This window comes from Acartia tonsa, chromosome 15, assembly GCF_053477335.1.
Source record: "Acartia tonsa isolate MP-2025a chromosome 15, ASM5347733v1, whole genome shotgun sequence".
In the NCBI taxonomy this organism is placed as follows: domain Eukaryota; kingdom Metazoa; phylum Arthropoda; class Copepoda; order Calanoida; family Acartiidae; genus Acartia; species Acartia tonsa.
This window is the reverse complement of record NC_137274.1, coordinates 27,736,303-27,758,038: the sequence shown is the minus strand read 5'-3', so window position 1 is coordinate 27,758,038 and position 21,736 is coordinate 27,736,303. Positions and strand designations below refer to the sequence as shown.

General features: G+C 33.3%; 1 protein-coding gene across 1 annotated transcript in view; it reads right to left on the bottom strand.

Moving 5' to 3' along the window:
- Positions 1-391: 391 nt before the first annotated feature.
- LOC145307142 (uncharacterized) overlaps positions 392-21,736 on the bottom strand; it is a 41,674-nt gene continuing 20,329 nt past the window's right edge. Inside the window, exons 25-29 of the mRNA XM_080149503.1 lie at positions 21,600-21,710; positions 6,747-6,852; positions 6,051-6,165; positions 1,846-1,919; positions 392-778 (exon numbers count right to left, since the gene is read on the bottom strand). Coding sequence (XP_080005629.1) covers positions 643-778; positions 1,846-1,919; positions 6,051-6,165; positions 6,747-6,852; positions 21,600-21,710 — 542 coding nt within the window. The 3' untranslated portion in view covers positions 392-642. The remainder of the gene's footprint in view (positions 779-1,845; positions 1,920-6,050; positions 6,166-6,746; positions 6,853-21,599; positions 21,711-21,736) is intronic.

Sequence of the window (21,736 nt, the reverse complement as noted above, 5' to 3'; positions counted from 1 at the left end):
TTCACTAAAATTCCTAAAGTTGTAAGGCCAACGAATAAAAATACGTTATTATAAAACTTTGGGGACTAGAGTAATAAACATCCCATTGTCCCTTCTCTCTCTGTGTGACGTATTAAGAGCATTTGACTGTAACACAACACCCAACTTTAAGGAATTATGCGAAATTATACAATTTCTTTTTACGATCAAGATTTGAAGATTTTTGCAACTTAGAAGGATAATTTTAAGCTTTTTTTTCTTGGTGTATTGTATCTATTAAGTTCTAAAAGTAATAATTTTAATCAATATTATGTGGCCAATCAGAAGTAATCTTTTCAAAACTACTATTAAACTGACCAATCATTGGCCAGAAAATCATATAATTACTATGACCAATCAGATTTAACTATAAAATTAACCAATAAGAGGCAAGGACTATTAAATTAACTGACCAATGACAGGCCAGTAGAAATGTAAATAACCAATAGTAGGTCAGTGATCAATCTATCTAATTGACCAATTATAGGACATTAAAAAATTTAAAGAACCAATAGCAGTTCAGTTTTCTATCTAAATGACCAATAGTAGTTCAACATTCAATCTAATTAACCAATAGTAGGGCAGCACACAATCTAATTAGCCAATGGTAGGCCAGCACACAATCTAAATGACCAATGGTAGGCCCTTCTTGTCTGGGAGCCTCGTCTTCTTGCCCAACCAGAGCCCGTTGTGGATTGTGAAGGCGTCGATTGTAACAGTTAAGTGCTTTGTGTGGATTTGGGTAAATTTCTTTCCACCTACAGACACAAGTGACACAATTTTAATTTATACTCTTGAGGGATAAGATAATGGAGGAAGATGTATTGATGATACATTCATTGTGAAACGTTAGCCTATGTCCCTAAAAGCTGAAGTCCAAGTAGTTCCTACGAATGTCCATTTTCAGGGGAGGTTTTAAGCCCCCCCCCTTTTCCAGGGGGGTGAAGAGGGGCTTGGCTCCTAACATAAAGACAAAGCCTATAATATCTGCATCAGGTTCATCAAGTGGTTCCCAAGTACCCAAAGTTCTATGGTCACGTAGGATTTCAGTAGTAATAATATTGGGTAATTATTCTAGGGGCACTTAAGGTGCCAGGGGGAAAAGTCAAAAACAATTTTTTTTTAAAGTAAAAAAAGGTTTTTTTGGGGGGGGATACATATTTGGAAGGGTGTTGAATCGGGGATACCCTTCCCCAAAATAGTTAAAAACCTTCCCTTGACCTAAAAGAAGCTTCCCTGTAAAGGAGAACCATATCAGCAGAACAGCGGTTAGTGAGATTCTTCGCAACAGAAAGAAAACCCTACTACTTTATATAATAGAATAAAGATCACATGACTTAAATGTCCTATTAGTTAAATAAAGATCACATTAATATATCAAAGGCTCCTATTGGTTGAATAAGATCACATGACTAAATCTAAAGCTATTGGTTAAATAAGTTCACATGACTAAATCTAAAGCTCCTATTGGTTGAATAAGATCACATGACTAAATCAAAGGCTCCTATTGGTTATATAACAACCACATGATAAAATCTAGAGTTCCTAAAATTGAAAGCTCTCATTGGTTGAATAACGATCACATAAATAAATCAAAAGCTCCTATTGGTTGAATAAGATCACATGACTAAATCTAAAGCTATTGGTTAAATAAGTTCACATGACTAAATCTAAAGCTCCTATTGGTTGAATAAGATCACATGAATAAATCAAAGGCTCCTATTGGTTATATAACTACCACATGATAAAATCTAGAGTTCCTATTGATTGAATAAAGATCACATGACTAAATCTAGAGTTCCTATTGGTTGATAAAATTATGTTCCTGAATTGTATTTATAATAGTTGTCTATCATGTTATCCACAATTTGTTTCGGCCCGTTTCCATAAATTTTAAACACCTAAAAAAAGTAAAATATTTTCTTGTATTCATTTAAATCCAATTAATATCCGGTGGATAAGAACCGGTTCTCATCCATACAAAAAGACTATGTACAACATTGTATTATATCCAGTTTTCTATGTATATAAAAATAAGATTAAAAACAGTTTTCTAGCCCCGAGATGCTGATGTACATTTTATAACCGCGGAAAGCTGTTTATAATACCATGCAAGAAAAAACTATTTTTGTGCTTTGGGTAAAATATACTTCAAACTATTCATCTATCATTCTATCGATCAATCAATCCATTAAACTATCTGACAATCTATCAATCTCTTCAGTAAATCTATCAATCTATCAGTAAATCTATCAATCATTCTATTTTTTAAAAATGAAACAATCAAGGGGGGGGGAAGTTTGTACAGTTATAGGAAATGAAATTCAGTACCAAATTTTGCCCTGGCCGTTTGGGCTTGTTTTTATAGTTATCAACCTAATTCTTTTTGTAAGCGCTCTTATATGATTGGATCTACCTGTAAAACTTTAAAAATTGAATTTTGGGACTTTCCTTTAAAGGGGCTAGTGGAGCAAAAGACCCCCAAACACTAAAATTTTAAGTTCTGAGTCTATTTTCTGAGATATTGAGATGATTTTTTTATGAAAACTTTTTACACTAAACCAAACTAAGTAGCCATTACAAATTTCATTTTAGGACTTTCCCTTAAAGGGGCTAGTGGAGCAAAAGACCCCCCAAACACTAAAATTTTAAATTCTGAGCCTATTTTCAGAGATATTGAGACGATTTTTTTAATGAAAACACTTTATAACAAAACCGAACTAAATAACCAATACAAATTTCATTTTGGGACTTTCCTTCTAGGGACTAGTGGAGCAAAAGGCCCCCCAAACACTAAAATTTTAAGTTTTGAGCCTATTTTCAGAGATATTGAGATGATTTTTTTTATGAAAACTTTTTACACAAAACCGAACTAAGTAGCCAATACAAATTTCATATTGGGACTTTCCCTTAAAGAGGCTAGTGGAGCAAAAGACCCCCCAAACATTAAAATTTTAAATTCTGAGCCTATTTTCAGAGATATTGAGACGATTTTTTTAATGAAAACAATTTTTAACAAAACCGAACTAAGTCGTTATTACAAATTTCATTTTGGGACTTTCGTTCTACGTGCTAGTGGAGCAAAAGGCCCCCCAAACACTAAAATTTTAAGTTCTGAGCCTATTTTTAGAGATATTGAGATGATTTTTTTTGTTTTTATAGTTATCAACCTAATTCTTTTTGTAAGCGCTCTTATATGATTGCATCTACCTGTAAAACTTTAAAAATTGAATTTTGGGACTTTCCCTTAAAGGGGCTAGTGGAGCAAAAGACCCCCAAACACTAAAATTTTAAATTCTGAGCCTATTTTCAGAGATATTGAGATGATTTTTTTAATGAAAACAATTTTTAACAAAACCGAACTAAGTAGCCAATACAAATTTCATTTTGGGACTTTCCTTCTAGGTGCTAGTGGAGCAAAAGGCCCCCCAAACACTAAAATTTTAAGTTCTGAGCCTATTTTTAGAGATATTGAGATGATTTTTTAAATGAAAATATTTTTAACAAAACCGAACTAAGTAGCCATTATAAATTTCATTTTGGGACTTTCCTTCTAGGGGCTAGTTGAGCAAAAGACCCTAAAACACTGAAATTTTAAGTTCTGAGCCTATTTTTAGAGATATGAGATGATTTTTTTAAAGAAAACATTTTTAACAAAACCGAATCAAGGAACCATTACAGATTTTATTTTGGGACTTTCCTTCTAGGCACTAGTGTAGCAAAAGGCCCCCCAAACACTGAAATTTTAAGTTGTGAGCCTATTTTTAGAGATATGAGATTATTTTTTTAATGAAAACATTTTTAACAAAACCGAATTAAGGAACCATTACAGATTTTATTTTGGGACTTTCCTTCTAGGGATGAGTGGAGCAAAAGGCCCCCCAAACACTGAAATTTTAAGTTCTGAGCCTATTTTTAGAGATATGAGATAATTTTTTTAATGAAAACATTTTTAACAAAACCGAATTAAGGAACCATTACAGATTTTATTTTGGGACTTTCCTTTTAGGGACTAGTGGAGCCAAAAGGCCCCCCAAACACTGAAATTTTAAGTTCTGAGCCTATTTTTAGAGATATTGAAACGATTTTTTTTAATAAAAATATTTTTAAAGAAAACAAACTTAGTAGCCATTACAAATTTCATTTTGGGACTTTCCTTCTAGGGACTAGTGGAGCAAAAGGCCCCCAAACACTAAAATTTTAAGTTCTGAGCCTATTTTCAGAGATATTGAGATGATCTTTTTAAATGAAAATATTTTTAACAAAACCGAACTAAGTAGCCATTGCAAATTTTATTTTGGGACTTTCCTTCTAGGGACTAGTGGAGCAAAAGGCCCCCAAACACTTAAATTTTAAGTTCTGAGCTTATTTTTAAAGATATTATGGCTGATTTTTTTAATGAAAATTTTTTTCAAATAACTGAAATAAATAATCAGAAGATAAAATTTTAGTGTTTGGGGGTCTTTTGCTACACTAGCCCCTGGAAGGAAAGTCCCAAAATGAAATTTGTATTGGCTACTTAGTTCGGTTTGGTTAAAAATGTTTTCATTAAAAAAATCATCTCAATATCTCTGAAAATAGGCTCAGAACTTAAAATTTTAGTGTTTTGGGGTCTTTTGCTCTACTATTCCCTAGAACGAAAGTCCCAAAATGAAATTTGTAATAACGACTTAGTTCGGTTTTGTTAAAAATGCTTTTATTAAAAAAATCATCTCAATATCTCTAAAAATAGGCTCAGAACTTAAAATTTCAGTGTTTGGGGGGCCTTTTGCTCCACTAGCCCATAGAAGGAAAGTCCCAAAATGAAATTTGTATTGGCTACTTAGTTCGATTTTGTTAAAAAGTGTTTTCATTAAAAAAATCGTCTCAATATCTCTGAAAATAGGCTCAGAACTTAAAATTTTAGTGTTAGGGGGGCTTTTGCTCCACTAACCCCTTTAAGGGAAAGTCCCAAAATGAAATTTGTAATGGCTACTTAGTTCGGTTTTGAGAAAAAAATTTTTCATAAAAAAAATCATCTCAATATCTCTGAAAATAGGCTCAGAACTTAAAATTTTAGTGTTTGGGGGGCCTTTTGCTCCACTAGCACCTAGAAGGAAAGTCCCAAAATGAAATTTGTATTGGCTATTTAGTTCGGTTTTGTTAAAAAGTGTTTTCATTAAAAAAATCGTCTCAATATCTCAGAAAATAGACTCAGAACTTAAAATTTTAGTGTTTGGGGGTCTTTTGCTCCACTAGCCCCTTTAAGGGAAAGTCCCAAAATTCAATTTTTAAAGTTTTACAGGTAGATGCAATCATATAAGAGCGCTTACAAAAAGAATTAGGTTGATAACTATAAAAACAAGCCCAAACGGCCAGGGCAAAATTTGGTACTGAATTTCATTTCCTATAACTGTACAAACTTCCCCCCCCCCCCCCCCCCTTATTAACGCAATCTATCAATTATTAATCAAACAATCTCACAATCTTTTATTGAAAGAATCAATACATCTATTTTTACAACAATCTATAAATCTATTAATTAATCAATCTATCTATTATTTAATCAATTTATCTATTTATTTTTATCAAACTATTAGTCAATCTATCAATATATTCAGTAAACCTATCAATCTATTGTTGAATCAATTGATGAATCAATTGATTAATCATTCAATGCATAAATCAATTTATCAATCATAGAATCAATTGATGAATCAATCAATGCATAAATCAATTTATCAATCAATGAATCAATTGATGAATCAATCAATGCATAAATCAATTGATCAATCAATGAATCAATCAATGAATTAATCTTAGAATCAATTGTTGAATAAAATGATTAATCAATCAATATCAATTTATCAATCAATAAATCAATTGAATCAATCAATAAATTAATTAAATCATAAATGCATTAATCAATGAATCAATTAATGTATCAATCAACGAATCAATCAAACAATCAATCCAAAAATAATGGTAGATTTAGTCTAACTATGAATCAAAAACTCAATCCATCAATTAATCAATGAAAGATTAATGATTACCTCTTCAGTGTCCGGGTAGAAAGCGTACAGAGCTCTGAACTGTAGACGATTGTCTCGGAAGAGAAGAAGGAAATGTGGACAGTCACACCTCTCTATCTCCTCCAACAGGCGCATCCTAAAATTAGTGGTTGAAACATTTGAACACTATCCAAAAAATAAAAATTCAATAACAGTCCCTAAAGTTGTTAAGCCAACGAATAAGAAAACGTTATTATAAAACTTTGGGGAATAGTATTATAAACAGCTCAGTCTCTGACAAGAATGATAACATCCATAAGTAGAGGAGCACAAAAAATCCAATAGATATAGACAACCAGAAAAAGTTCATGATAAAGCAGATGTTCAGTGGTAAAAAAAAGTAAAGTAAAGAAGGAACACCTACTTATGCCAAAAAACCAAAGTAAATCATGAAACATGTATAATAAGCAGATAAGTTTTATGTCTTTTGTTGCATAGATGACAGACTAACTTACAAAAAAAATGTATTTAGTGTTAATTCACCCTATATAAAAAGAAAACTTTTTTGGTTTGTCCTTAAAAATCCCACTTAGATAACCACCAAACCAATTGCGTTCTCCTTTCAAGGGGAACTAAACACATGTCTCTGAAAGGTTTTAGGCTATCCTAGCTAGCCTAGTCCTATAGGTACTACATCTAAATAAAAAAATTCAATTTCGACCTAACCCAAGCACTGACCTTGTTTCTCTATTGACAGCCCCCGGGAAGACAACAAATTCTATGGCATTCATGACTATTGGTCTGTTAGACTTGCTCACTGGTTCTCTATACAGGCGGGCTGATACTAAATATATAAGTACAATAAAAAAAATCAATCAATCTATCTCTCAATGTATAAATTAATGAGTCAATTTATCAATCATTCTAAATCAATTAATCTTTCACTCATTCAATCAATCTATCAATCAATATATCATCAATCTAACTATCAATCTATTAAACAATATATCAATCTATGAATCTATAAATGATCTATCAATTCTATCAATGAATCTATCAATGAATCTATTATCAATTAATGTATCAAACAATCTATCAATTAATAAATCTATCAATCAATTAATCAATATATCTATTAATATTTCAATTAATCATTCTATCAATATATCAATCAATCTATCTTTATATCAATAAATCTACAGGGTTTTTCAAGAGAAACGTTTTTTAAAATTCCTGTTCTACATATAGTATTGGTAAAATGTTCGAACTTACTCAAAACTTTTTAACCTTTCTCAAATTTTTCTATGTAGCTTCTTAGTTTAAACATATTTACCTGTTAAGAAAAGTAAAGCTAATCTGGGATCTCATAGATTCTAAGTAGTAAATTGATATACATTATAATAGTCTTAATTTAGGATTTAAATTTTAAAAGATATTATGATTATTTTCTAAGACCAAATTATATATTTTTTTCCCAAAGAGGAATGAATAAAAAAGTGCGAATTCAGAGGCAACAAGAAATTTAATGTTGACACAGAAAAATTGTCAGAAAAAAGGGGGTCTCAAATTTAAACAATTTTCACACGATAAAATGACTTTCAAATGTAGTAAAAAATAGATTCCTACAAATTTGATCTATCAAAATATTGAATACAACCCAGAACAGGTTTAATGTTAAAGTTTTTTCTTACTTTACCCCAGACGTATGTATTTTGTATGACAGTTTACACCATTTAAAGCGCGCTAAACTGTAGACACACTATTGGAAAGCAAGGAGGGAGTGGACATTGGGCTGTTTATTACCCTAGTCCCCAAAGATTTATAAATCATTTTCTTATACGTTGGTTACAACTTTGGAGACATAAATCAAATTTTCATTGGTTAGTTTATTAAGTTAAGTGTCCAAACTTTTTACACATAAATTGTAATCTACAGTGAGTTATTTTGTGTATAATCATTGGGGAACATCCATTTATTGGCCATTGTCTTATCCCTTAAGATCCCTGATTGGAAAGACAGTAAAGACCTAAATTTAAATTAATGTGTGAAAAAATTTAGACTAAAAACTACACATGGGGCCTTTACGTAGGTGGTGCGTCTATATTCCCCCCAATAGTTTTAAATTTGCTAGTTGTCAAAACATTCTAAACTATACCTTCTACTTTGCTTCTATTTCATCATTGTACACTCCAACTTTTTTGAATTTTGTTTTTTCATCATTACTTAAAGCCTAGTTAGGTTAGGTTATATCAGTTATATTTGCCCCACTGTACACTGTAAATGGCATCCCTCTCATCCCAATTAATTTTCATTTTAAAAAAAGTGTGGAATTGTAGACACACTACTATGTGTAAGAGAGAATGAATGGATGGGAGATCCTCATTTTAAAACAAGGATATTTATGTTCAAAATACAACAAATGAAAAAGATTACAACAAAATTTGAGTTTTTCTTTACAAAAAAATAATCAAAACCCTTATCCAATGAATTAAAAGCTGCGCTAAAAATTGTGAATCCACGTCACCTAATGAATCAGGCCAAAGTTTTAGATAGATAGGTAGGTAGAGAGAGAAAATTCAATTTAAAAATAATTGAAGTAACATACTTTAATAATAGAGTAGCTGCATTTCTTCATTGTAGAAATTACATATTACCAACTTTCACAGTGGGGGGTGGGGGGTTAATATTTTTTTATACAAATACTAAGGCAAGACAAGGATAAATATAAGCGTAGCTTAACTATTTTACCATATTTTTATTTTGATACAGCAAAGCTACTATATAATACCAGTGTCTGTCCGTCAGTCAAGCTGTATATAAAAGCTAATTTACCTAATAATTGTCTATATTATTAATATGCCAGTTATTAAGCTTTTTTTAGTAGTGAAGCTACTATATAAAACTAGTGTTTTGTACGTAGGTACATTATTATAAAACTCTGGGGACTAGTGTAATAAACAGCCCATAACCGTCCCCTCTCTCTCTCTGTGTCCAAAGGGGCTTCATGAAACAAAAATGATAAGGCAAACTCTTTTGGCATATTGGAGCACTTTTTGTCCTTATGCCTTGATATCAAATTATATATTTCTTTCTAATATGTTAGTAAAAGTAGAAGTATGACATATAACTCCAAAATATTCAGAGAAGCTTAGTATTTGGCAGGGGGATAGGGGGCCCGGGGAGGAGAAGGATATTTAAGACTAAATATAAAAATTTCAACCTTATATAGGAAAATATAAGGTATTCTTAGTAAATATAGTATTTTCTAGTCTGTGCACTGCATATATAAAAATCAAAAAGAAGGTTATATATTTAGCATAGCAACAAATTTGGTTTATTTATATTTTGTAATCAGTTTTGTTGAATAAAAGAAAAGAAGGAAAGTTTTAAAGAAAGAGAAGGAGAGAGAGAAAGAGAGAGGCAGATGGGTAGTGGTGAAACAGCGTTGCAACAAATTTTATATTGATATATTATAGGATATTGTAACAAAATATCTCCATATCTCCTGCTGTGTTGAATACATGTAGAAATTGTTCTATGCTGCTTATATTTTCTTTTACACATTAAATTTGCTGTCAATACAATTAGAACAGTTTTGATTGTCTTTTAAAGTATTTTTTAAAGTATTTATTTATCGGTTTCACATAAAAGAAATATTTTGAAAAAAAGTCTTCACTTTCAGTGAAGGTTTGTATTGGTCTTAAACTGGTTCTGCTCAAATTTTGGCAAGGCTAAGTTCTAATACATTAAAAGACTAATGGCCACATAAGAAAAAGAATCCTAAAAATACAAGATTTATATTTATGTGCAAAGTCTTTACCTTTAGTTAAATTTTAGACTAGGATGTTCTTGTTTTATAATTTCAGTTAAATTAGAGGGGGTACTTTGTGCTAAAGAATTTGGAAATATCAAAATCTAGTATTTCCCAATATGTGCCCAGGGGGGGGGGGGTAAGAAATATAAAGATTTATGCTGAAATCATTCATTCCCATATAGGTGTGTATACAAATCAACACATTTTTTTACAAAGAAAATTATTCACAATATGGTGTTTTCCCTAAAGCAAAGGCTTTAACCCTGCAGGGCATATACTTGGGGTAACTTAATCCAGCGGGGCTACTAATTATCCTAACCTAACCTGACTTAAAGTAGAAAATAGTATACACAACACAAACTACTCCCCCATAATATAAGTCAATGATTGGATGTTTAAAATTAAAAGAGTGAAGCAAAGTAAAAGAAACAGTTTGCACTGATTTTACAAATAGCCAAATTGATGCATTTGTTTTATTGAACACACACCACATATGGGAAACATTTTAAAGAAAGCATGTCAAATTTAATTGCACCCAATATATTTGTCTCAAGTTTACACCTTAAAACAAAAAGCAGTAAAATTAGTCCTTTATATTTTTGGGGTCATAAAATATTTCACAGGGATGTAAAGGGAAAGGACAATGGCCGATAAATTGATTTACACATGAAGTAACACAAAAGCACCCCTTCTGTACATTACAATTAGTGGTTGAAATGAAACACTCAACGCAATGAACCAACCAATCAAAATTCACTATATTCCTCAAAGTTTTGAGCCAACGAATTAGTAACATTATAATATTTTGGGGACCAGTGTAATAAATAGCCCAATTTCCCCTCCTTCCCTCCCTGCATATTTACACATGGATTGACAAGTTTAATTGCCCCCAATTAATATGTCTCAAGTTTACACTTTAAAACAAAAAGCAGGAAAATTTTTCCTTTTTTGGGAGGTAAAAATAGAGTTCAAATTTTATTATTATTCAAATTTTGATATCAAAGTAGTAAGTAAGTTTCTTTGTCTATAGCTTAAGATTTTTATAACTACTGAACCTATTGAGTTCTCCATTTAAGGGAAGCTTCAGTCCCAGTTTGGTCCCAGTTTTAGGCTATTTTATTTTCAGATGTATATCTTGGGATGGTTTAAGGCTATATTCCTTCCTTTTTTACCTTTCCAACACAGAGCCCCTGAATTCTAATGGCACGGCTGCTAATATTGTATAAGATGTTTACTTCTTTGAAATATTTGTTAAGCTGCTTTAAATTTTTTAAATATCTTTTTTCATGAGAAAAACAGTTAAGTTTTGTACAATATATGTAGATTAATTAGCTGTAGAAAGGGAAATAAGTCATAAATATCTGGGATAGAAATATGTAATCAAAATTTTAGTTAATGTTGATCTATTTTAGGGAATCAATTTATATATATACAGGGATCTAAACTACTGTGCTTTCCCAATGATGACACACAAAAATATCCCTTCTGTAGACAACTATTATTGGTTAAAGATTTGAACACTCAACAAATATCTAATAAAACAATAAGACATTGTTCAGACAATGAATAAGAAAACATTATTATAAAACTTTAGAGACTAGTGAAATTAACGGCCCATTATCCCCTTTCTTCCTGTACTAGAAAATAAACCCCTCCAATTTAAGATTTTAATACAAGATTTATCTAAAGTAAATCCTTCCCTATCCTGGACGACAAACCCCCCCCCCCCCACTAAAAAAGACATTTTTGTTAAATATGCTTTAAAAATATATCTTGTTACAAATGTGTAGGATGTCGGCATTTTTAGGACAAGAAAGGCAGAGGAAACAGGTTATAAATGCAGGGATAAAAAGGGATAAGACAATGGCTGATTAATTGATGCACATCCCCAATTTTAATACACAAAATTATCCTTTTTGTATATTACAATTAGTGGTAAAAACTTTTGGACACACAACTTATTAAAATTCTGTAAAGGTTACCAATGTTGTTTTGACTTCGGGGACTAGTGTAATAAACAGCATAATGTCCCCTCCCTCCCTGCAAATATGTGTTAACACTAACTAAAAACTAAAAAGGTCACTGACTTATTTTCACATGGGTTGTAAAAGTCTTCATGATAGGGGTAAAGTGATACGCAATAACTTTAAATAAAAAAACAAAGATAAATTCAATAAATTAAAGTTTTATAAATAAGAAATATGCATTATTTTAAATTGAGTTCAGTACTATCAAGATACCAAAATAGAATTTAGTAAAAACAGTTATTTATAATGGATATATAATATATGAATTATTTATATTGAATGCATATGAATTATTTATATTGAATGCATATGAATTATTTATATTAAATGCAAATGAATTATTCACCAGGCTCCAAGTAGAATAGCATTAAACCGGTTCTGGTTCATATTATTTTGTATAAAATAAAAGATATGTAAAAGACCAATATTATTAAAATTATTAATAGATATTATTTGTATGTTATTTTTTAACATTTTAACACATTTGAAAATCCTTTTATCCCCAAGAAAATAGTTTAAAATTAATACCTCCTACCCTGTGAGAATTTGTCTGTGTCAACATTAAATTTAACGGGTCCCTTTAATTTGAGACCCCTCCCACATTTTTTTTGTGTTACTATCCAAATTATAAGGGCTGTAATTGGCCAATTAGAATCGCGAAGTTTATGGAGGGAAAAAATGCTTAGCTGTGATTAGTTAGGTTGTTTTAACTATATAGAAGTCCCGCCTTTTTTGTTTCATTAGTCAATTCTATTTTTTTAAAGCAAGGCTTTTCTATAATAAATGTCTGTTTGTCTGGCTGTTATGATAAGCTCTGTTCATTAAATTATAAGGTTAGAATTGTCCTAATCATTTCAAACTTTGTATATTAATTCCTATAAAAGTTAGGTTCAACTTAGAAAGAGTAGCAACTCTATAATTGTCACCAGAAAGTCCGTACGTCCATTAAAACATGTTGATTTTTTACTTTTTTGACAACAAATATTTGTATGTTAAAATTATCTGATTCATCTGATATTTGGTAAACTTACTGATTCCTATTACAACAAAGTACAATTTTATAAGCGAAGCATCTCTTAAATAAAGTCCTAAAAATGTAAGAATAGAATCATGTATTTAAGGAGTTTTGCAGCAAACCATTTTAAGATCAATTTATTTGTTCTAATTAAGATTTAAATACAAGAATTATTTACAGTATAACCTTCCTTATCCTTACCCCCTCTGCTGAAAGGACAAAATATCATGTTGACATTTTTTTCACATGGGAATAAGATTTTAAAAGTCTTGATGTCAGGGCTAAGGGGAAAAAGTAATGAAAAAAGTTTAATAATGCAAAAGTACTAAAATTAGATCTAATACCAAACCATTATTTTTAATTAATACTTATCAATTTTCCACATACCCCCATATGGAATTAAACCTGCTCAACAATTATGAAGTATCATATTTTGATAGTTCAATATATGTACCTAATATGTATATTTATTTTACCACATAAGAAAGTCCTTTAATCCCAAAAGAAAATAGTTCAAATTTTAGACTTCCTCCCATCTAAGAATTTTTCTGTGTCAACATTAAATTTAAATGGCTGTAAAGCCAATTAGAATCCAGAATCTTTTGGAGGGAAGCTAGATCATCTGTGATTGGTTACTTTTAAAAGGTCCTAAATCCCGCCTTTTCAGATTGACACATTTTTCTAGCTCTACAAGGTTGATTTTAAACATAAGAAGGATGGTATACAATAAGTTAGGTTAGGATAGGATATGAAATAACAACTATCCCCCCACAGGAGTTAGGCATTTAATTAACCTATAAGATAGTTTACAGAGGGTTAAGTTAGGTTAAGATATGAATTAACAAATAAGCCCCCTGCAGGAGTTAGGCATTTGGAAAACCTTTAAGATGGTATAGAATAGGTTAGGTTAGGTTAAAATATGAATAAACAACTAAGCCCCCCCCCAGGGGTTAGGCATTTAATCAACCAATAAGTTAGTTTACAAAGGGTTAGCTAAGGTTAAGATATGAATAAACAAATGAGCCCCTGCAGGGGTTAGACATGCAGAAAACCTTTGAGATGATGTACAATAAGTTAAGTTAGGTTAAGATATGAATAAAAAACTAATCCCCCAAAGGGGTTAGGCCTTTAATAAACCTATAAGATAGTTTATAAAAGGTTAGGTTAGGTTAAGATATGAATAAACAAATAAGCCCCCTCAGAGGTTAGGCATTTAATTAACGTTTAAGATAGTATATAATAGGTTAGGTTAGGTTAAGATATGAATAAACAAATAAGCCCCCCACAGGGGTTAAACATTTACTTAACCTTTAAGATGGTACACAATAGGTTAGGTTAGGTCAAGATATGAATTAACAACTAAGCCCCCCGCAGGGGTTAGACATTTAATTAACCTTTAGGATGGTATACAATAGGTTAGGTTAGGATATGAATAAACAACTAAGCCCCCCGCAGTGGTTAGACATTTGATTAACCTTTAGGATTGTATACAATAGGTTAGGTTAGGTTAGGTTAAGATATGAATAAACAACTAAGCCCCCCGCAGGGGTTAGGCATATGGAAAACCTTTAGGATGGCATAAAATAAGTTAGGTTAGGTTAAGATATGAATAAAAAACTAAGCCCCCCGCAGTGGTTAGACATTTAATTAACCTTTAGGATGGTATACAATAGGTTAGGTTAGGTTAAGATATGAATAATCAACTAAGCCCTCCGCAGGGGTTAGGCATTTAATTAACCTTTTAAATGGTATACAATAGGTTAGGTTAGGTTAAGATATAAATAAACAACTAAGCCCCCCGCAGGGGTTAGGCATTTGGAAAATTTTAGGATGGTATACAATGGGTTAGGTTAGGTTAAGATATGAATAAACAACTAAGCCCCCCATAGGGGTTAGGCATTTGGAAAACTTTTAGGATGGTATACAATAGGTTAGGTTAGGTTAAGATATGAATAAACAACTAAGCTCCTGGAGGGGTTAGGCATTTAATTAACCTTTTAGATGGTATACAATAGGTTAGGTTAGGTTAAGATATGAATAAAAACTAAGCCCCCCGCAGGGGTTAGGCATTTGGAAAACCTTTAGAATGGTATACAATAGGTTAGGTTAGGTTAAGATATGAATAAACAAATAAGCACCCTGCAGGAGGTGTGTAAGTGTAGTTTTTACTAAGGTACCCAATTAGAGAGGTGGGTGATTATAGTTTTTACTAAGGTACCCAATTAGGAAGGTGTGTAAGTATAGTTTTTACTAAGGTACCCAATTAGGAAGGTGTGTAAGTATAGTTTTTACTAAGGTACCCAGTTAGGAAGGTGTGTAAGTATAGTTTTTACTAAGGTACCCAATTAGGAAGGTGTGTAAGTATAGTTTTTACTATGGTACCAAATTAGAGAGGTGGGTGATTATAGTTTTTACTAAGGTACCCAATTAGGAAGGTGTGTAAGTATAGTTTTTACTAAGGTACCCAGTTAGGAAGGTGTGTAAGTATAGTTTTTACTAAGGTACCCAGTTAGGAAGGTGTGTAAGTATAGTTTTTACTAAGGTACCCAATTAGAGAGGTGGGTGATTATAGTTTTTACTAAGGTACCCAGTTAGGAAGGTGTGTAAGTATAGTTTTTACTATGGTACCCAATTAGAGAGGTGGGTGATTATAGTTTTTACTAAGGTAACCAATTAGGAAGGTGTGGAAGTATAGTTTTTACTAAGGTACCTAATTAGGAAGGTGTGTAAGTATAGTTTTTACTAAGGTAACCAATTAGGAAGGTGTGGAAGTATAGTTTTTACTAAGGTAACCAATTAGGAAGGTGTGTAAGTATAGTTTTTACTAAGGTACCCAGTTAGGAAGGTGTGTAAGTATAGCTTTTACTAAGGTACCCAGTTAGGAAGGTGTGTAAGTATAGTTTTTACTAAGGTACCAAGTTAGGAAGGTGTGTAAGTATAGTTTTTACTAAGGTACCCAATTAGGAAGGTGTGTAAGTATAGTTTTTACTATGGTACCCAATTAGAGAGGTGGGTGATTATAGTTTTTACTAAGGTAACCAATTAGGAAGGTGTGGAAGTATAGTTTTTACTAAGGTACCTAATTAGGAAGGTGTGTAAGTATAGTTTTTACTAAGGTAACCAATTAGGAAGGTGTGGAAGTATAGTTTTTACTAAGGTAACCAATTAGGAACGTGTGGAAGTATAGTTTTTACTAAGGTACCTAATTAGGAAGGTATGGAAGTATAGTTTTTACTAAGGTACCTAATTAGGAAGGTGTGGAAGTATAGTTTTTACTAAGGTACCTAATTAGGAAGGTGTGGAAGTATAGTTTTTACTAAGGTAACCAATTAGGAAGGTGTGGAAGTATAGTTTTTACTAAGGTACCTAATTAGGAAGGTGTGTAAGTATAGTTTTTACTAAGGTAACCAATTAGGAAGGTGTGGAAGTATAGTTTTTACTAAGGTAACCAATTAGGAAGGTGAGTGACCCTGGTTGGTTGTTTATGACTGGGTCTACTCTTACTTTGCCTTTTGGGAACCTTTTTTTTCTTCCATGGTTATAAAACTATGGGTACCAGAATAATATACAGTTTACTATACCCTCTCATGATTATAAAACTTTGGGTACCAGAATAATATACAGTTTACTATTCCCTTCCATGGTTATAAGACTTTGGGTACCAGAATAATATACAGTTTACTACACCCTCTCATGATTATAAAACTTTGGGTACCAGAAATTAATATACAATCTATTGTCCCGTCCCATGATTATAAAGTTTTCTTTATATATATTGAAAAGTAGCTAAGTGCCAACCTTAACTCATAATGAATCTCACATGGAGTTACTTACACAAAGCTTGAAGAAATTGTTACTAGTATGGCCTGTTTAGGCTAGGTTAGGTTGAGTAGGGGTGTGTGAGACCCTGTTTGATTGATAATTATTGGTTTAATTCAGAACCATTTTTCTATATATATATTGAAAAGTAGCTAAGTGCCAACCTTAACTTATAATCAAACTCATCTGAAATGGTTACTTGTATTGGCCTGTTTTTTTCTTAATATATATTGAAAAGTGCCTAAGTGCCAACCTTAACTCATAATAAATCTCATTTGCAATTGCTTACTAAACCTTAGTTTTGGACTGTGTATAATGGTTAAGACATGGACCTAAAAACTAGCCATGTAACCTAATGAAACATGTCTAAACTTTCCATAATTTTCTTTATATATATTTAAAAGTAGTTAAGTGCCGACCTTAACTCATAATGAATCTCACATGGAGTTACACAAAGCTTGAATAAATTGTTACTTTTATGGCCTGTTTAGGCTAGGTTAGGTTGAGTAGGGGCATGTGAGACCCTGTATGGTTGTTACAGTTTTCTACTTGTACCATTCCCTGTAGTAACCAGTTTTTTCTTTATATATATATTGAAAAGTGCCTAAGTCCCAACCTTAACTCATAATAAATCTCATTTGCAATTACTTACTAAACTTTAGTTTTGGACTGTGTATAATGGTTAAGACATGGACCTTCAAACTAGCCATGTAACCTAATGAATCAGATTTAAACTTTCCATAATTTTCCTTATATATATCTAAAATGGTTACTTGTATGGCCTGTTTAGGATAGGTTAGGTTGAGTAGGGGTGTGTGAGACCTTGTTTGGTTGATAATTATTGGTTTAATTCAGAACCGTTTATATATATATATATATATATTGAAAAGTAGCTAAGTGCCAACCTTAACTCACAATCAAATTCATCTAAAATGGTTACTTGTATTTGCCTGTTTAGGCTAGATTAGGTTGAGTAAAAGGATGTAAGACCCATTATGGTTTTAACCGTTTTCTACTGTACCATACCCATTCGGAACCAGTTTTTTTTTTAATATATATTAAAAGGTGCCTAAGTGCCAACCTTAACTCACAATCAAATTCATCTAAAATGGTTACTTGTATTGGCCTGTTTAGGCTAGGTTAGGTTGAGTAAGGGGATGTAAGACCCATTATGGTTTTAACCGTTTTCTACTGTACCATACCCATTCGGAACCAGTTTTTTCTTTATATATATTGAAAAGTGGCTAAGTGCCAACCTTAACTCATAATGAATCTCACTTGCACAAAGTTTGAAGAAATGGTTACTTGTATGGCTGTTTAGGCTAGGTTAGGTTGGTTCCCTGTTTGGTTGATAATTATTGGTTTAATTTAGAACCATTTTTTTCTATATATATATTGAAAAGTGCCTAAGTGCCAACCTTAACTCATAATCAAACTCATTTGCAATTACTTATTAAACCTTAGTTTTGTACAGTGTATAATGGAACAGCCAGTTGTTTGACATGATGTAGGTTAGGTTAGGTTAGGTTAAGACAAGGACCTACGAACCATCCATGTCTATCAATCAATTAATCAATCAATCAATCAATCTATCACTCAATCTGTCAATAAATCTGTCAATAAATCTGTCAAACAATCTATTAATCTATTAATCTTTCAATCTATCAATGAATATATTAATCAATCAATGAATCTATCAATCAACTTATCTATCTATCAATCAATCAATCTATTCATTAATCTATTCATCAATTAATAAATCAATCTATCCATAAATCAATAAATGAAAACTTTGGGAACTGGTAGGTACCTAACTCTGACTGACCGGAAGTGGTGCTGGAAATATTAAGATAAGATAAGATAAGATAAGATTTATTTTCCTCAAAGGTACAACATATTTTATTAGATATATATCATACATTAAGTTACTATGCTTTGATTGGTTTGATTCTTCTGGTTTGTTATGTTTGATGCAGGTTTGAGAACAATTTACATAATAACTATTATTAAGTACCTAGCATGGAATTGGCCGAACTTCGTCTCCACCTAGTTGCCAGGCCAGTTCGAATAGGATGAAGATAACATTTTACAAGAAAAATTCCATGCAACATTGTACCAGATAGTTGGCATAACCCTTTAAGGGTTGTGGAGCCACTGGTGTACTTTGACGCTTGCCAAGCCGATACAATGTTATATGTGCAAATAAATAATCTTAACAATAATCTTAACAATAATAAAATACAATATCTTGATCTGAAACACAGTAGATATTAATGGACAAATAAAGATAGTTAATATACAAAATATTATCGTTGAAACGAAAAAAATTACTATATTTACTATATTTATTCCGATTGCGTTTAGTTTATGTGTGTGTTGGGGGTGGCAACACATTTAAAAGCTAGTTTAGTTCCCCCTACTCATTTTCATACAAGTTCCATATATTTTATATGCTAATCAACAAAAAAAGAAAAAAATAGAGATATGATTGAGACCATAGTTTTAAGATTAATAGGCGACATAGACGTTCGAACAATTATAAGTTAAGTAATATATATATAATATTATAAAGTTCACGTCATATGGATCAGGATTAACTCCAAAAATATTTAAATTATTCCGAAAATAATAACTATGCTGAATGTCTTATGTTAGGTACCTTTTTTCGCCGTACAAGATACTTAACTTTATGTTGAGATTACCGCCTTTGTTGCTATACGTTTTGTTTTATTGGCGGTGTCTCTCACTTCCTTGATTTCTCTGGATTTGGCCCTCGTGGCAACAGGATCAGAAGGTGCTGAGTCAACGGTAAATGCCCTCGTGGCAACAGGATCAGAAGGTGCTGAGTCAACGGTAAATGCAGAAGATGCAGAAGCAGGAGGTGCAGAACATGCGGCGGCAGATGCGGCGGCAGACGTGGCGGCAAGTGCGGCGGCGTGTGCGGCGGTAGGTGCGACAGTAGATGCGGCAGGTACGGCGGCAGACACGGCGGCAAGTGCGGCAGTAGATGCAGATACGGCGGCGGTCACGGCGGCAGGTGCGGCGGTGAGCGCGGCGGCAGGTGCGGCAGTGAATTCAGCGGCAGCGGCGGCGGCGGGTGCGGTAGGTACAGACTGTGCGGCGGCGGCTGGTGCAACGGCGGCATGTGCGGCACTAGGTGCGGCGGTTGCGGCGGTTGCAGTTGCGGCATTACGTGCGGCAGAGTCTATGGGAGGAAACACAGCCAGGTCCTCAAGAGCTGGGGCAGGGGCAGACGTTGAATTATGTTGAACCGTGCTGGCTGGATGGGCAGTGATTGTACTAAACTGTCTGGGGAAGTCATCCTCTGTTAAATCAGCTTGGTTCGAGAAGAATGTTTTCCTTTCCTCAGGCGTTAACCTGTTGAAACGAAGGATTGGCGGTGCTTCAGACAGAAAAAAATCCTCACTTCCAGGTATGGGCAGAGCCATTTCCTTCAGGTCTTTGCCGAACGGGTTAAGGCAGCGTATCCAGCGGCTGCCGTTCTTGAGCTGGAATTGCACATATTGGCCAGCGACTTTGGCCCTCGAAATCTGGTTGGTGGCATATACAAAGGTCATTGTCTTCCTGTTGAGGTCTGACATATCTTGTTTTGCCTGCACTAATCTGTTGGGAAAGAACGGGACCGGTGACGCGTTATTCCTGGGGTTGAACCTCTTGATCTCGGCGTTGTAGCGGTCGAGCACAGCCTTCTTATTGTTCATCCACGCGTCGAGGTAGGATCTAGACATAAAACGAAAGATAAAAACGGGGATCTGGCCCTTTGTATATGGGAGCATATGAGCACGCTCAACGATATCACTAAAATGTGAAGGGATATATTCTAATTCCCCTCGTTTAACGGCGGCTTCAAGGGTGGGCCTTATAATGTTTCTGAATATAACAAACTCAGTGATATTTTCACCGCTCCATGGCTGCTGAAAGTTCACTATTCTACAACTCCAATCGCGACATCTTTGCTCTCTTATCGAGTTTTGTAGAAGTTGAAACTTTACGAAATTTTCTCTCGACGATTCGACAGAGTTTAAATAGTCCTTTTGTTGTGTAATCGTAGTCCTAATCGCTTTTTGCTCACTTGCGACTGATTTAGCGTCGACGAAATTTTCAATGCCTTCGATAGATTGTAATTTAACATTTAAATCTGAGACTCTCGATTTAATATCATTTATTTCGGTTTTATGACTGGCAAAAGTACTATGGATAAGCTCATCCCTTACCTTGGCTATATTCGCATCGTATTCACTAAACTTAACATCCAAAGCTGCGTCCAAATTTGTTTTAAATTTTGACCAATATTCTGGGTTGTCACACGTACTACAGGCCATGATGAAGTGAAGATGGCGGATCCGAGGGTGCTGAATGAGTGTGGGTCAGCTGACCAATAGTGGGACGCGAGAAAATGTTAGCCAATGGGAGAGCTTATTTGTCGGGAGTACTTTGCGCCGGTAGAATGTTGCCAGACCGATAAATTATCAAAAAGTTTTAGAGAGTGTCTTCACTATAAATTGTTCATTAAAGCGATTAGGTTACACATAAATTTAGACTTTTAATTCATTTATTTAATGTTTTATTTTCACTTTTTTGTGTTAACAATTGACCGATACGTTAACACATACACATTGCCAGGCCTAAATACGAGGTGCCCTCTGGCTACAGTGTCTTCCCTTTCCTCCAACTGCGGAGTGACCACGGGCAGTGGGGAGAGGGGAACTAGTTGAGAGAGAGGGGGAAGGTAGAACTGAGCTTAACACATGGGGTAGGGCGGGGAGAGCTTGCAAAATGCGTGTTCTCAGCCCGACTCTCTGAACTAAACTAAACTAAACTAAACTAAACTATTCTCTAGTCTATCCATTAATAAAAAACTTTGGGTACTGGTGGGGTACTATGGGTACTCTTACCTCTGCCTGACCTATAACCAGACGTGGTGCTAGAAATATCTGAAGCTCTGTCATCAAACTCTGTCTCCCCCCTGTGACTGCCATACTCGGATCTGTGTCCGCCAGAAAGACCTTAGTTAGATAGATAATTAGATAGA